The sequence below is a fragment of the Hyposmocoma kahamanoa genome, unplaced genomic scaffold, assembly GCF_003589595.1.
Source record: "Hyposmocoma kahamanoa isolate Upper Pololo Valley unplaced genomic scaffold, ASM358959v1 87, whole genome shotgun sequence".
Taxonomy (NCBI): Eukaryota; Metazoa; Arthropoda; class Insecta; order Lepidoptera; family Cosmopterigidae; genus Hyposmocoma; species Hyposmocoma kahamanoa.
Window position 1 is genome coordinate 20,710,144 of NW_020654422.1, and position 16,805 is coordinate 20,726,948.

A 16,805-nucleotide genomic window follows, 5' to 3' on the forward strand; every position below is an offset into this window, starting at 1 on the left:
TTTGGGTCGCTGAGCCAGCGGAGTAAGTAAGCATTGCTAATGTATACTGAATTATGAATAAATACTTCCAGCCAATTTTGGCTAAGGCGACCATTTCAGCTCCGATGCAGGCGTCGTTGTATGTGAGACATCATTTTTAAAATTATAACTGATTATCGCAGTTGGTCGGCTTTTCAGTTGGTTACACTTAAAATCAAGTTCCGAGCGCCGTTCATTCTCAAAATCACAGACTTTGGTGTTGATCAGTAACCTCCACTCCGGTTGGCAGTCTACTGCTCCCAATGTCAAGACTCTACATTTCACTTCTTCATGTTACGCTAGAGCACATCCTTGTATCTAAGGAGTTGTCCGCCACGCTTACGCTTGCCCTCCTCGAATTCAGAGTAAAAAATGCTCTTTGCAAAGTGATATACTGAATTAACTCGAAAGAAAGAAACGACCATGTTTCTGAGCAAGGAAGATTTGTATAGATTAATTAAATGGGTCCAATGTAGGGTCAGTCACTCTTCACCTGTCTATGATGCTTATTTCTTAACAATGTTTATTAACGCTATTCCTACCACAGAATACGGGGCGGGTGAAATGAATGCCAGAAGAGACTTAACCCGAAAGTACGTCAATAACCTGTCTGTTGCGAGAGATTTCAATTCCTTTAGGGAGTCGCTGAGATACATTAATTTGTCTCACTCGATACTCAGAACAAATGAAAAACGATTTTGAAGCAAAAATATTATCGTGCTTTAGGTTTGTTTGTGTTATTTTATTTGGCTGTGATTGTGGAATTTATTATTTGTTATAAAAGAATAATGTAAGAAATAAGTATGTAATAGAATAGAATACGTTTGTTTGCCAGCTTACAGTAATGACTAGAGATGGGAAAAACTGCTTATTTTTTTAAACGGTAAACGCGCTATTCTATACTATTTGCACTAAAACGCTTTTTAGTTTGAAACTTACAAAATCGTTAAAGCGCACAGACTTTTATGTTTAAAAAGCTTGCAACGTTTTGTTGATGGCGGAAAGCAAGATTAGACCATAGACCATATAGACATAAACACGTAGTAAAAAGACACATTGTATTCAACCTGCAAGTAGATGGTCTCTACAGTTAATTGCACTTATTAATCTAAATTTGTATTTAAAAAATTCTAAGTATTCTTTATTACTATAGAAGCAATGTGTCAAAAGCTATTTTGTCAATTGTAATTTAAAAGTACGTCCTTGTAACAATTTCATTTCATTTAGCATTTTTTTTCTTTTGTCTGTAGATCAAAAAAAAAAACGAACACACTCATAGTCCCGCACTAGGAAACACTGTGTCGCGGGTGCCATGGATATGCACATAGACTACCACAAATTACACCCAAACTCACGAGAGAAATAAATGTAGGCCATACAAATATTTCTTCCGGCCCGGGAATCGAACCCGGGACCTCTGCGTGGAAGATCAGCATGGTAACCGTTTGGTCACGGACGTAGTTAAACGTTTCAAATAAACGTTAAAACGTTTGCGATTTAAAGCTCTGAGTGGCACTGCAACGCTATCAAATAAACGTTTTATCTCTCTATCTATCAACTGTTATGGACAGGCATGTCGCTTACCACCAGGCGCATGATTATTGGGAACACTTGCACACACTGTTTATGATCAAGAAATGGCTCCTGTTTCGAGACCCAAAAGTCAAAGCCCAGTCTAACATTCATTCGTTCAAAAAGATTTCTAGACTAGCAACTGTTTCCAGTACCTAAAACAAAGGAAATACTCTAACGACCATTGGAACGCAAAAGGGCATGTTTATATCCTCTTTGAATCTATCTTTAGATAGGGAAGGCAAATAGGGGACATCAATCAGTCTTCGCCGATTGAAACCAGGGGTTGACACCCATACATCACTGGCTGAATTTGGTTTAGGGTTGGGAAAAGCCATGTTGATAGGAGAATGATTACAGCGAGATTCAGTATAGTAAGAAATGTAGCGTCAATATCGCATAAAGATTGTTTAATAAAACAAGTAACGTTATTACTGTGCGATCGAAAATCTATATTTTTTTTATTTCTCACCCTATGAACGAGTACAACTTAAAAGCTAAAATTGTTTCCAAAACATCTTTTAAACAGTAAATAAAGAAAGGTCTTTAGTTAATATTTAACGGTAATAATAGTTCCGCTATTCAATAACAGATGGCGCTCCAAGTTCCATTCTGCGCTATAGAGGCGCGAGCGCCGGGCGCGCGTGACCAATGGCTTCCCATTCATTCCATTTCATGCTTTTTTATTCTTTTTTTTTTTCTAACCCAATTCCTTTCTTATATCCGAGAATAATCGTCAAAGGGACCGTTCGGTTTCCATCTGAACTGTGAAGATGTTATTTCGTAATTTTAAAAGAAAAAAACTGTTTACTGCTACTTTAACGCATTTTCGATTTAAAGGAGAAGTTTTTGTGGGAATTGAATTAACGATACAGGTGAGATTGTATTGGTTTGTTGTTATTGTTTTTGTTGGCGGCCATAATAAGTAGTCTTCTCAACAAAGCAGGTACACTTTTCTATTGTAAAGCTATTACGGTTTGATTTTTTTTTTCAATTCCATGATAATAGGAACGTACAGCACAGTTTGACGTTATTCAAATAATAATTACCGTACACTGTTTTTCTCTTTCTTCTAGGTTCCATTTTACAATGTAATGTTGTTAACGTTGACCCAAATCACTATCACCGCGTTTAAATTATTGAGTGACTTATTAGATTCGTGTGTGCACGCCCATATGATATTAATTAAAAAACATGTTTCACCCAGTTTAGATGGTTGATTATTATACTTTAACGTACGATTATACGCCTGATATTTGGCCAGGTAAAGTGAAAGTATTTTTATTTTGTTACTATCAATTACATACAAGCCTTTATTTTAACTGTAGTCAGTTGAAAAAGTACTAGTTTCCTAACGTCACATGGGATATGATGATTTTTAAGAAGGATCTGCTTGAAACCCAATCAATTTTTAATTATTATATAAATATGTATTATATTTTAGAAGCAGTAGAGCTACTTGTTAAAGAGTCCGTCTAGGGAAGTACTCCACCTAGTACGCCATCTTACCTATTTTTGCCGACAAGCTGTAATGTGAACATTATTACGTTCCGGTTTAGTACATGAGACTTGTCAACTAACGTCCTCAAAATGTCGGGTGCAGTGGCAGCGCCCCTCAAATCTTTGTGATTTAAAGCTCTGAGTGGCACTGTAACTGTTATAAACAAGCATGTCGCTTACCACCAGACACGCGACTTGCTCGTCCCTTCACTTAATATTATATACAAAAAATATTATTATAATTATGAGATTGATTGATCGTCATTTGTTAGTTGAAGTATTTAATCATTGATAAAATTAAATTAGTGCAACACTATCTCGACTCTATATATGCGACTCATCGCCGTATTTCCTTAAACTTTAGCGTATCAATGTCATTTATTTAAAAATAAAGAGTGTTACATAAATTTGTGAAACACAGTATAGAAACTATTCAAAACAAACTCTTAAACCAAGAACTTTTATTAAAATAGGATTTGGCTTAAAGGTCTTGCAACCGGGTCATATCATTAAAAAAAGAAGTAAGAGCCCGCGCTTTTAAAATGTTTTTTTTATTAATAACACACACACACACACAATAACGCACACAATCAACATAGCCCCGTATTAGGGAGACATTGTGTCGCGGGTGCCATGGACAGACACATAGACAACCACAAATTACACCCAAACTCACGAGAGAAATAAATGTAGGCCATACATAAATATTTCTCCCGGCCCGGGAAACGAACCTGTTACCCCTGGCAGTTAATAAACTGCAGGCAATAAACTTCAACTGCACACTTTAAATGTTATCCTTGTGTTTTTAGTTTTTTAATTTATGAATGAAATAATGACTCCTTAATTGTATTTTTATGAAAAGTACTACTCATTGATTAGTATGTAAGTACTTTGTGGAACAAGAACAAAGGATGCCTATTACTTAAACAAATATCCATTCTTTAAGTATTCTACCAAACAAATTACCAATTCAGTTTTACATATAAAAAAATATGAAATTAAAGTTTTCATTCAACGTAAATGGCATTAACGATTGCAAATGTAAGTTGGTAAATACGAATTGACCTACTTTTAATCGATTCTGTGTTGACGGGGCCAGTGAACTTATCAACACATCTTGAAATGGATTTTACGTAAAGTGAATGAATGATATCATTCTACTTGAAATAAAGAAGTAAATTGCGTTTACTTGGTTAATGCAAATTTGTGGTCACTAACGTTTTGAAGAATTCAAAAATGGAAGTGTGTAATTTAAAAATAGAATTTAGAAGTAAGTTAATAAAACAACATTATTTTTTAATTACGGCCCATCCGTGTGTTCTAAAAAAAGATATTTTTATTTGATGTGATATTTTATTTCATGTATTTTTTTATTATTTAGTTATACTAATTTGTTTTGTATTAATTATAATTGTTTTTATTAGTCACGATCATATGACATTATATTTTAAATTATAATATTATGATTAATTTGAAATAAACGATTTTATTCTGTTCTATTTCAGTTGGAACGAAATAGAAATATAAAATATACAGGAAAATCACGGAAGGAAAGTTTTGGAAGTTGGTTTTTGGTTTTCTGAAGGTTTTCAGTAGTAAAAAAAATGAGATCCTTATATATAACACAACATTTCATACGCCATAAGTTATTAAACCATAAAATACATCTAGACTCGAAATAAAAATGTAACAAAAAGAGATTTCAAAAGTTTAGTGTAAACCTCGGGATGACACCGCGCACCGGCTTGCTGGTGAAAGGTCAACTTCAATCAACTTTCTTAACTACGAGAGTTTAGTAGGATAGATATACAACAATATAAGAGAAAAATATAAAATAATTAAATTTTTATTCCAATAAAAATATGAATTATTCTAATTTTAAAACTACGCCGAATATTTAAAAAAAACGAATCATAATGTATTCATAAGTACGTAACTAGAATTACAAACACAAGAGTTACAAACAAAAAAAAATATTAACAAGTAACATTTTGAGGCTTTATAGTATTTTTGTAATCATACCTATTCTTATTTTAAATGTACTTGGCGCCTTTTTAAGACATCTACAGGTTCTGTTCAATTTTAAAACACTTTTAATTTTCGAATTTGAATTTGTGTTGTGCCTATTCAAAAAATTCTGGCACATCTTTTGTCTTGTACACAGGCTAGACCTATACAACGCCACTGATAATGCCGTGTCAGTCGCTGAGTACTGATCCTCACAAATATAAACGTCAGAGTCGACACGCTAAGAAGAAAAAAATGTGCAGCATGTGTCCATAGTTGGCTATATTTATGATTTGTGCCCCATAAAATCATTAAACATTTTGAGTACGAGTACAGGAGAAGGAAGAAAAACAGAGAAAAGCTACCTAACACGTTCCTTGTTTTAACATTTAGGTATAATATTCACCAAAATTATGTTAACACATTCACACCCCGTTCCGTTACCAACATGTGTTCCAATGAATATATTTATACGTGAATGTATTGTGTATGAGTAGGTCTATTTTCAATTTTCCGCTACAATAGACAATTGAATGGATAATGACGGCCATTACCATATTTGGTTGTTTTTTTGTTTTATTGATTGATGGGTGCGATGAAGGCTTAGTCTAAGCTGCTTATGGAACTATGGTTAAGTAATTTAAGCTATAAATGGTGAGACACTTTATAGTCATCGTGTCGGGCTCTTATCGGATTGTTTATTTCGATGATGAAATTGCTGTATAAACAAATTTATAAATATTTAGGTGAGAGGTAAAGGACATTGCTTTACAATTCTAAAAATTACATAATAACATTAAGTTAAGTTAGACGTTAACTGCCACAGTGGCCGAACGGTTACTACGCTGGACTGCAACGCAGAGGTCCCAGGTTCAATCGAATATTTGTATGGCCTACATTTATTTGTTCCGTAGTGAATTCCGTTGTTCTGGTACTCACAGGACAGGGAATTGCCTAGTTTGAGACCAAGTAATATATGTGATATACTTTTCTGGCGCACTGTATTATTATGACTAGAGCTTACAATAATAAATAACATGTAAATCTATTGAAAATACAACATAAACGTCATTTTGAAGAAGGAGTAATTTATTTAAATTCCGTATTTAAATATTGGAATCGATATCGCCATATGTTCGATCTCACAGGACTTTTACAAATTTCCCTTTGCATTTAATTTTTTTTTCTATTTTCGAACGCAGTGGCTGGATTACGGACGTTTTTTCAAAGCTAAAATGGATTTTGATATGTAAAAGTATTTGATTGCTTGTATTTTTTTGATGAGGGGATAATTCCACACCGAGCGACAACGGCGGGTAGAACAATTGTTGACTTCATGAAGTATACACGGTTATTTATATATAGCAAAGACTTCAATCTATAGACAACAACATTCACAGAAACTACATATATGTTCCAAACAAAACACTATCAATGGTGATAGTGTTTGTTTTAGTGTTGAATTTGATCAAAGAGTATCAGTACCGTGAACAGACGCGACAGTGTCTGTTGGGAATGATTGTTGTGTTATAATAAACATATCGCACTGTTAATACAATAGTGTATTAACTCAAAAAGTGTATTTTTTTCAGAACCGATAAAAAATGAATTACTCACTTCCCATGAAAGATTATTAAATTGTAGTTTATTACAGACATCTAAACAATTTCATACTTTCCAAATACATATAAAATTAAAAAGGAAGAAATAATTTTATAATTTTGAGTAAGGACAGTTTTGTTCAGAACTAGGTCACACAAAATTTGTCTCGTTTTGAGTGAAGTAGATATATTTTAATTGTTTCTTACAATATTCAAACAAAAGTTTTATTGACGTGTAGAGAATAAAATTTTCCATTCAGCCATGGTTTCATATTGAATTTCACGTATTTTGAGTTACAACACTATTGTAATAGCAGGGCGATATGACTGATTCAGATATGAAGGTAAGAAACGCAGTTGTTTGACTTAGTAAATATTAAACTTATTCACAATTATCATCAACGAACATCGCTACACTCTTGAAGTGCATATTCCGCGCGTTAGTACTTTCATGCACTCCCGTTTATTATGATACTTCTGACCTGTAGGACTAGCACGATCTCTATGTGAGAAAACCAGAATCTCGCACTATAAGTCGCTCTCGCGCTAGTCGAGCCCTGTCGTGCTAGCCCTATTAACATTGTTATTGAACGACGTCCGTAATCTGTACAATAAGGTAAACTTTATAAAAATAGAAATGACGGTCCGTGACGTAGTACTTTTTAAATGAAGGATTCTGTCTTCCGCACTCGAGAATAACGCGGTAACGTGAGTTTGGTATTTGCTGTGTTTGTCGAATACGCAAACAACGCAAACACTTAATTTTAAATTTACCATGAACGGTAAAGGGACACATCGTGAAGTAATATGTAACCTGCACACAATTGCAAAGTAACTGAATTATGATTATAAAAACCGAAGAAAAAGAATGGAAGTGTTAAAAGCCTCGACTACTACCAGAACCAAAACTCACACATTCCTAATTTGATATACTATAAAATCTTGATATTGATTGGTTGTAGATTCAAATTTAAAAAGAAATAACAAATTCCATTGACTTACTACTAAATTATATGGACGTCGGGTCCGCGCTAAAAAGTGTCCGAACTTATAGTTAAAATCGTATACAGAGCGTCATTCATGCTCTAGTCTTCGTTTGTTCGACTGACAGCGAAGCAAGCAAAATTAGACAGTACTGCGATGACATTACAATTTCAATTCAACGTTTTAGGTTTTTCATATTCCTTTACATGTCACTAAGTTTAAATAGGTTGACTTGGGACATTTTTTTCGTGGTTTTTGTATCCATTTATTTGTAAGTCAATGACAAATTCTGGATTGTTCATATAATTTAAACTTTACCCTGTTGTCATTTCATTCCTTGTGAAAGAGCTTGTCAAGAGAAGTACTGCCGCCTTACTTATTTCTGCCACCAAGCCGTAACGTGAGCATTACAGGGTTCTAAGAGTAAGGCTGCTGGTGAAATTACAAGCACATGAGACTTGTCAACTTTTGTCTCGGAGTGACGGGCGCAGTAGCAGTGAGACCTTTGTAATTTAAAGCTCTGAGTGGCATTGCAACTGTTAGGGACAGGCGTGACGCTTACCGCCAGGCCTACGATTTGTTCGTCCCGTCACTTAGTGTCTTATAAAAAATAATAATAAAGCCACTTATGTGAAACGTACAACATTTTTTTCGCACTTATTACATGTACATGATTTCGTGTCCATAAGTGTGGTGGACCTCTGTTCCGTAAGCCATATGTGTTGTAACTCAAAATATGTGAAATTATACCATTTCTGAACATAAAATTTGACACTCCGCACGTCATGAAAACAGTGTATACCGTAGAATATTGTAAGAAGCAATGAAAAGATATCTACTATCTAAGTTCGTGGAATTAGATTTATTTACCAACCTTTATTGAAACCAGTTACCGGAAAGCGCGCAAACTGAACTCCAAAATGAAAAAAATTCTTCAAATTTAACTTAAACCAACAATACAAAAGTTAATTTAAATTTCCAACAAAAAAGGATTAAAACCGATTTACCAATTTAAGGGCTATCGCGTAACATGCATACAAAAAAAGATAAAGTCCAATTGAGAACATGCATCTTTTTGAAGTCCGTTATAAATGAGACAAACATTTTGTGAGCTAGTTCTGGACAAGACAGTCGTTATTCAAAATTGTGAAGTTATTTTTCCCTTTTATTTTTAAATATATTCGGAATAAAGTACATATAAATTGTAATAATCTTTCACGGGAAGTGTGTAAATACATTTTCATCGATTTTGCAAAAAAAATACACTTTTTGAGTTAATATACTATTGTATTAACTGTGCCATGTGTGAAATTTTATAAATCTCGTATTTAAATATAAAAAAAAGTTGTCGAATAACTTAGTGCATGGAATCTTTAAACCTGAAAAGTTGTAATTTTGCAGATATAGCTTTATTACGCCAAATGAGCGAATTAGTAGATTGAATAATTAAATGAAGCTGGTGTATGCATATAATGTCGCATTACAAATGTTTAACATTAAATTTGAAACAAAATAATTAACAGACATTACGATACAAGCATACAATATCATTTGAATCCGTGCCACCCACATTGAGCCAAACTCCAGCATTTAATAATAACTAGGCTCATAATTACAAGTTATTAGCGTAACATAGGCTCGTACTGTGGTAATTACGTGGATTAAATTATTCCCAAAGACTTGGCAACGTTACTAAATTAAATACAATAGATACTTGGAACTTCTTCATTAGTGAAAACGACAGTTAATTGATACTAATGCTGCTCGGATAGCTATTATTATAAGATATGAAACGATAGGTTGTGTAGAAGTGACTGATAATACTGCCTTCTGAACGAAAAAGGGCATAACTAACATTTTTATCAAAATTAAGCTAGGGCGTGTTCCCATTATGTCGTGACGACAGATAGTCGTACAGTTTAAAGTGTCGTGTTTTTTTTATAATTAAAAAAAAACAAGGCACGACTCGAACTGATGGTAAGCTATACGCCTGTCCATAACAGTTGCAGTGCCACTCAGAGCTTTAAATCGCAAAGATTTGAGGGGCACTGCCACTGCGCCCGTCACCCTTTTGTTTTTGATGGGGGGGAAATCTTTATGGATACCCCTGAGTCCAGGGAGACTCAGGGGTTATGTGGGGACTCTCCCTCCAGACTGGAGGGCCTACCCCACTAAAACCCCCCCGGGTTTCCCTCTCGCCGGTTGAGTCGGCGCCGTGGGATCAGTGAACATTCACCACGACGCCGCCCGGCCGCCCTAGCTTACGCCAGGGCTCCCGCGCCAACGGAGGGGCGAGTCGGTTGTCCTCCGACCTGCGCCCGTCACCCTGAGACATAAGTTGACCCTTACCCTTCAAAACCGGAACACAGCAATGCTGACATTACTGCTTGGCGGCAGAAATAGGTGAAGTGGCAGTAAGTCACTAGACGAACTCTTTCACAAGGAGCTATTGCTAGTAAAAGAACATTTAAATGAAGTAGTTCACATATAGTACAAGACGATTAACTATCATTCACGCCTTTTTTGACCTTACAACGATAGACTGTCGTGACAATGGGAAGAGCTAGAACGACAGACGATAAATAAAACGTTACGATAAAAATGTGACAACATTCTGTCGTGTAAACGACAAGGCGGCTGCCGTGTACCGATAAATTGTCGTCACGATCTAATGGGAACAGCTACACGCGACAATCGTTCAACAATAGAACAAACGTCCACGACACAGTCACGACAGATAGCCGTGATATGGGATCAGGCAGGAACGATACATAAAACGAGACGACATAATGGAAACGCGCCCTTACCTACAAACCTACATATTCGGGATCAGGAAATAAAGGCCAGTCTATTTTTTTATATCTAAATAATTATTTTTAAATTTACTCGCAAGGCAAGCTTAAAAGTGACTGCAGTAAACAGATTTTTCACTATGAAAAGTCATATTTGACGTTCATATTATGTTATAAAAGCTAATATCAAAGGATTTTACTTAGTAATGTGCGGAATTGTACCCTTATTATGTAGCTTAATTACAGTATAATAACATAAAAAGCACAACTGAACCTGAATTGTATCCTTTAGTTCTATTCATGAGTCAAGTATTAAAAGTCGTATTTGAATTAGCTCTGCCCTTTATATGCAGTTACAATTTTTTTTTCTACTAGCTTAAAAGAGAAAATTAAGGCATTTTTATAAACGGCTGATTAAAATATAATGAAAGTTTCTACATAAAACATGTGGTATGTATTTATAACATAACATTATAACTATTATTTTTATCAGAAAAACCTAATAAGTATGTAAACAAATCTACAAATTTAAAATTTGCTACATGTGCCTTAATTCTTTCGAAGGCAGAATGGTATAGAATGTAATGTGAGTTTTTTTTTATTATATCGTAAACGACAAATAACCGTACAAGTATATAGTCACTTGACTTAACTATATGCGGTTATTTATCATAAGATTATATGAATGTATATGTATATATCAAGATAATATATATTGGGGAAAACGTTAAAAAAATAGGTCAACATTTTTAACCGACTTCAAAAAAGGAGCAGGTTCTCAATTCGACTGTATGTTCTTTCTTTTTTTTGTATGTATGGTGCTCGATAACTCCGGTATTTGTGAACCGATTTTCATGATTCTTCTTTGTTGGAAACGGAGTACTTCCATAGTGGTCGCATTTCATTTTGAAAATCCACCTCTAAGGGTGGCTAATCACGCATGAAGATTCATTTTTATAAATAGCGCCTAAATTTTAATTTAGAAGTAATTACTTTAATGGTTGATTTTGCTATTTCTCCAATTAAGGCGTTTTTCTTTCAAAACTTTGAGTAGAGAGAACCGATTTTTATTATCTCCAGTGCCAAGTCCTGTATAGCGGCGAACAAGGGGATATTTCAATAAAACTTAGCCAACGTAATTCCACGTACTTTTGAGGTCGGTTTTTTTAGTACTCTGTACTGAGATTATTATTAGAATTAACGTCATTGTTGTTTTCATTCTCATTCTGAGAGGATTTTTTTATGATACACTTTTTTGGTGAAATTACAGACAGGAATTATCAACTTGACAATGGCCCTCTACTCTTTACGATTTAATACTTTGAGTGGCACTGCAACTGTACTGCCGCGTCGTTTACCAACAGGCGCACGACTTGTTCGTTCCGTCACTTAAAAAAATGTGAACAAATGTTTCTTTACAAAGCAATCCGTAGAGTCACTTACTAATTCTTTTCGGGAGTGTCTGCTTTATGAACATAATTATTTTAAGTGTAACTTGTTTATCTATGAAATAAACACATAGATAATGATTTAAGCCATTTACACTATTGACAGTAAAGAAAAAAGAACATAACTTTTGTTAAAAAAAATCAACATCACAAGTTCGTAAAATTACATCTATTTACCAAGTTTTATTGAAATCGGTTACCGGAAAGTGGTTGAAACCGGATTCATCTCCTAGTTCGCCACCTTTAAAGGTCGAAAATATTTTTTAAATTTAAATGGGACCAATACTGAGGTACTCTTTCCAACAAAAAAAGAACCATCAAACTTCCTCCTTTTTTTGAACTCCGTTAAATTTCTAACTCCGTTAGTTTTTCATACACGCATATATACAGATATATGCGTATACAAACACTACGCCTGTCTCCCAGGTCGGCGGAAACTATGAGCTGTCCACCCGCTGAGCTTCTGACGTATGTCTTTCGCTTCCTTCGCTCGCATCAGTCGTTTCATACACGCCTGTTTAGTTTTGTTACTTTTCTCCTAACCTTTTTTTAAGAACATTCTCTATCTGGTTCAGGTATATAGACGAAGGTCGACCTTCCCCTAAGTTTCCGTTCAAATTCTTTTTATTTTTTCAATGTTCTTTTATTAAAATTCTGTGAACAATAATTTAATTTGGAATGTTACAGTTGATAACCTACAATTTTAGGTCACGTCGGGGCTTTTAGAGACGCTTGTCAGAAGTTTTGAACTTTTGGTAATCAAAATTTATATTTCGAGAAACAAAATACGCGAACTGAACAAAAAAGCCGTATTAGAATAACTTATATTAAATTTAGCAGGAGAAACAAAATCTATCAGCAACATTATTATGTTAATAATGAAAATCATAATAGATTTCAATTTGTCCGTCTCAATCTAGACTCAAATTTGTTAATTATTTCGTTTTTTAATTATGATGAAATGGAACACGATATTAAAACAATACGTAGAAGCAATGAAATTTAATTAGCCAGCTCACAATGGAATGAAGAAAATAATAATACGTGAAAGCGCATTCGCTTGCAGACTTACAAAAGCCTGTAGTGCAATATATGGTCATCAATCCAAAACTGGCTTCCAGCCTGCTAAAAGTGACAGTCCACAGAATTTATACCCTACAATCGCTAGAGTATCGCAATAAACTGCACAAAAAAGGTATAAGTCTACCCCAGTCCTTTAAAACCAATTTGTTGTAGCTTTACGACGGTTAACGCATCAAACAATGAGCGAAAGTATTTTGTTTTTTATACCGTTTCACTTTGATCGTTTACCTAACCATAACTCTTTTATTGGCCATAACGCCATCTAAGAGGTTTTTTCTGTCTATCGAGTATCGAAAACCCTTAATTACAAATGTAATTTAATGTAATATCAAGTTTGGTAATTATGTTTTGGAAATATTTCGAGCAAAGATAATAGAGGATAATAAAGGGACAGTTTTTGTAGATGACATTGTGTTTCTGGGAAGGTTCAATGTTTGTTCAACTCACGTGGGAGTTCCGTCTTTTGAGTTTGTGTTTGGATGCATGTGTCGACCTCGAGTTAAATTAACCGGAAACTAAGGGGAAATAGTTAAGATTCTAAACAGGTCTGTTGCAGTCACTCAGCAAGTCAAACATGCCACCCTGATATTTACAAAAGAGACAAGAATAGATATCACACAAGAAATCCTTGCATTGTTCCCAAAAAACGAATATAGCTATTGTTATTTCGAGATAAGCATACGAAATTAACAAAAACTTTAATATATAAAAAACCTATTACCCAGTAGCAGACAATGTAATCGATAAAGATAGATCCATTCAAAACAGGATGGAATTACGACAACAAAAGCCGCATGAGACTGTTTTCTCGTCAGGATGGTTCTGAACAAAACGCGTTCAGAGTGACTTCACAAAACGAAAACAACTTGAGAATGGACGTAATGTAAATTACGTAAAAACTGAATATAAACGGGTCCTTGTATCTTTTGATAGTATAATAGGGTCGTGCGTGCCGAGGATGGAATCGCTCCGATCGCGCGGGTGGTCTCATGCGGTTGGACTATTTAAATATTTCTTTTTATTATTTGCCAGCACTATTTGGTGATTTATGTTTGTTTAACACGAAGATGTTGGGACGACTAAGGTGTGATTTGTAGACTCTTTATTGGCTATCGATATCAATGCTCCAAATACCAGCCTTTTTTCAACAAAAAACTTGTTTGACACTTTTAACTGCAGTGTGTACTGACCACTTCTCGTTGTGTTATGAAATATGGTCCAATAAAAGAAGTGTTAATATTTGTTTTACGACTTTTGAATTTTGTTCTGAATCGTTCGGGTCTTTCAGAGCGGAGTGTTCATAATTTATATCGTCAATTTTATGCTTTATATACTTAAATATCGAGGAATGTTCGGGCCAGTGAATAAAGTATATTTGTTTTCTATAAAGGATTTTATTCAGTACTAAGGTAATTCGTCGAAAATTGAGGACAAAATTCCACTGACTTAATGCTTGCTTTCTCATTTACTAATGTGTTTATTTCTTTATCAATTTTTGCTTACTTGTTTATATTAAATATAGTTATCTTTGGGTTTTTTGATAGTAGACTTCTTACAAAAGACAGCTCTTGTAAATGGATTATAATTCTTTTGAACTTTTCAAGTACCCATCAAGTTGAATGAATCTACAACAAATCAACTTGGTGTACCATTCAAGTCGCTGGCCTTTTCCAGTTCTAATTGAACAAATCATCATCAATTTATTTAACCGCACCATTCCTTTCCCTGTTAACTGGTAGTTATCTTAACAAAATAAAGCTGTTTACTGCGACCGTTCATTAGTGTGCTTATCTCGAACAGTTAGTTGTACCAAAATCGTCAACAGAAGTTTATGTTTGTTTTGTTACGCACTGGTTTCCGTTTTTTATTTGGATAGTGTCTGTTTTATACAGTTTTTGTAAATGCATCAAAATTGATTAGAACACTTAAAGTATCCAACAAGTTTAATATATCTACAATTTCGTTTATTACATGAGGATTATTATAGCACTAGAAATTTCTCTAGTATGCATTTAGTATGTAGAGTTTTGTAAATTTCAGTAATTACAAACTTTTTAAACAACGCTTAAGAGTTTACTCTTATGGTCATTAGTTGAATTGTTTCTTTACCAATCGAACGACACCTATTGCTACTTTAACCGTGTAATTACGAGAATTCCTTGTTTTACTTTTCTGCCTTCTCACCGTTTGTCCAAATGACAATCAATTTAATAACATTTCACAAATAATGCACTTAGCCGTTCTTTTCTCCAATAAGACGTTACATAATATTTATATGAAATTCTCAAACTGTCAGGTTCACTGACTTGCGCTATTATTGTGGATTGGACCGACGCGATTGTGTTTCCGACATCGAGATTTGTTAGACTTTTGTATCGGATAGCTTTTTTATTTGTCGTTTTGTTTTGGTCACTTGTTATTGTTTGTTGTTGTCGCATAACTTGTTGTTTCCTTTTTTAACTTTGTATTTTATTGTTACTTTTATTTTCAATCCGACATTTCACTGCTTGCTCCAGTGTAAGGTTGCTTAACCTTGTTTTAGACTCACGTCTACGTTTTGTGTTAGACTTACGTCTGAATATTTAACTTTTTACGCCACGATAATGTATTTTATAATTAATCCAACCTTATTTCTATCTTTAAATTATTGCTTTTTTAATGTTCTATCCTTCACTGCATATTTGATTTTCATTTATCCATTATAATTTTTGGAGTCAGAATAAAGTCATATATTACGCATATTTGTGTTCCTAAAGATTCAACATTTCCATGTTCCTAAGATCGTTTGCCAAACTTTGAGTTCACTATAATGTCTCTCATCCATGAGTATGATGTAATAAACTTAACTCCAATCATTTTTTATTCCTCCCAAAATGAGTTTCTATCCCGTGCGAAGATCCCATTGCCCTTAAAAGGAACTTCTCAAGAATATCAATGTAACACATTGGCAGCTATCACTATTATGATGTAGTCCAAATACTTATATAATATCAAGATATTATGTTCTTTGGAACCTATAAACGGTTAAGTATTTAAATATTTTAGTCAGGAATTGTGTCTTGTTACAAACTCCGAGCAAAGAACATTTTTAATATGATACCAATGAAATGAGATTTTATGAGACGTCTATTCCCCTTCAAAGTACCAAAAACGTCTAATTGGAACCAAGAAACGTAAACCCCAAAAATAATTAACGCGACAAACGCTACCCCCACAAACCGCTGAAAATATTGAAACGCCGCAGCCGCGTACCATTACACGCGAATTAAGCCTCCACTAACCGCAATGCGAACGAGGCAATTTACCATTTCCGCACAATTCAGTCCTTACAGCCACCAAAACAACACTTACGTTGATCGAAGAAGCACCGATCCAGACCATTCATAACGTAGCGAACAACCTCATCACTGAAACACAATTTTTCTTTGCGTTCACAAGTTGCACTAGACGTCACACTCAAAACAAATCACAGCGTATACGTTCCCACTTCGGTCACTGCACAACGTCAGGGCGGGTGCTGAGGTAACACTGATAGGGGTTGGAGAGACGTGTTGCCGGTTCGGCGGTCGGCGCGCGACTGGAGTGTGCGCGGCGTTGCAGGAGCGAGAGGTGCGGGGTCGGGAGCGGCGGGAGGGGGTGCGTGCGTTCGGAATCCACTTCCCACGTGCTCGCCGTCCGTCCCTTTCTTGCAGGACGGGTTAGCTTTTTAAAAGTACAGCCCGTCGACGCATCGATACGGCCGGGGGCGATGTTTTGCTGTAGCCTTGTTTATATGCACTGCAGCTAATAATAACATGCGA

General features: G+C 34.9%; 1 protein-coding gene across 4 annotated transcripts in view; it reads right to left on the bottom strand.

The window, feature by feature from the left end:
* Positions 1–16,570, bottom strand: part of LOC113235189 (teneurin-m) — a 504,828-nt gene extending 488,258 nt beyond the window's left edge. For 3 of the 4 annotated variants that reach the window (XM_026470803.1, XM_026470802.1, XM_026470801.1), the window contains exon 1: positions 16,357–16,569. In XM_026470803.1, the coding sequence (XP_026326588.1) occupies positions 16,357–16,390 (34 nt within the window). In that variant the 5' untranslated portion in view covers positions 16,391–16,569. Of the gene's footprint in view, positions 1–16,356 lie in introns of all 4 variants that reach the window. The other variant, XM_026470804.1, reaches the window with a different exon arrangement.
* Between the last annotated feature and the right edge of the window lie 235 nt (positions 16,571–16,805).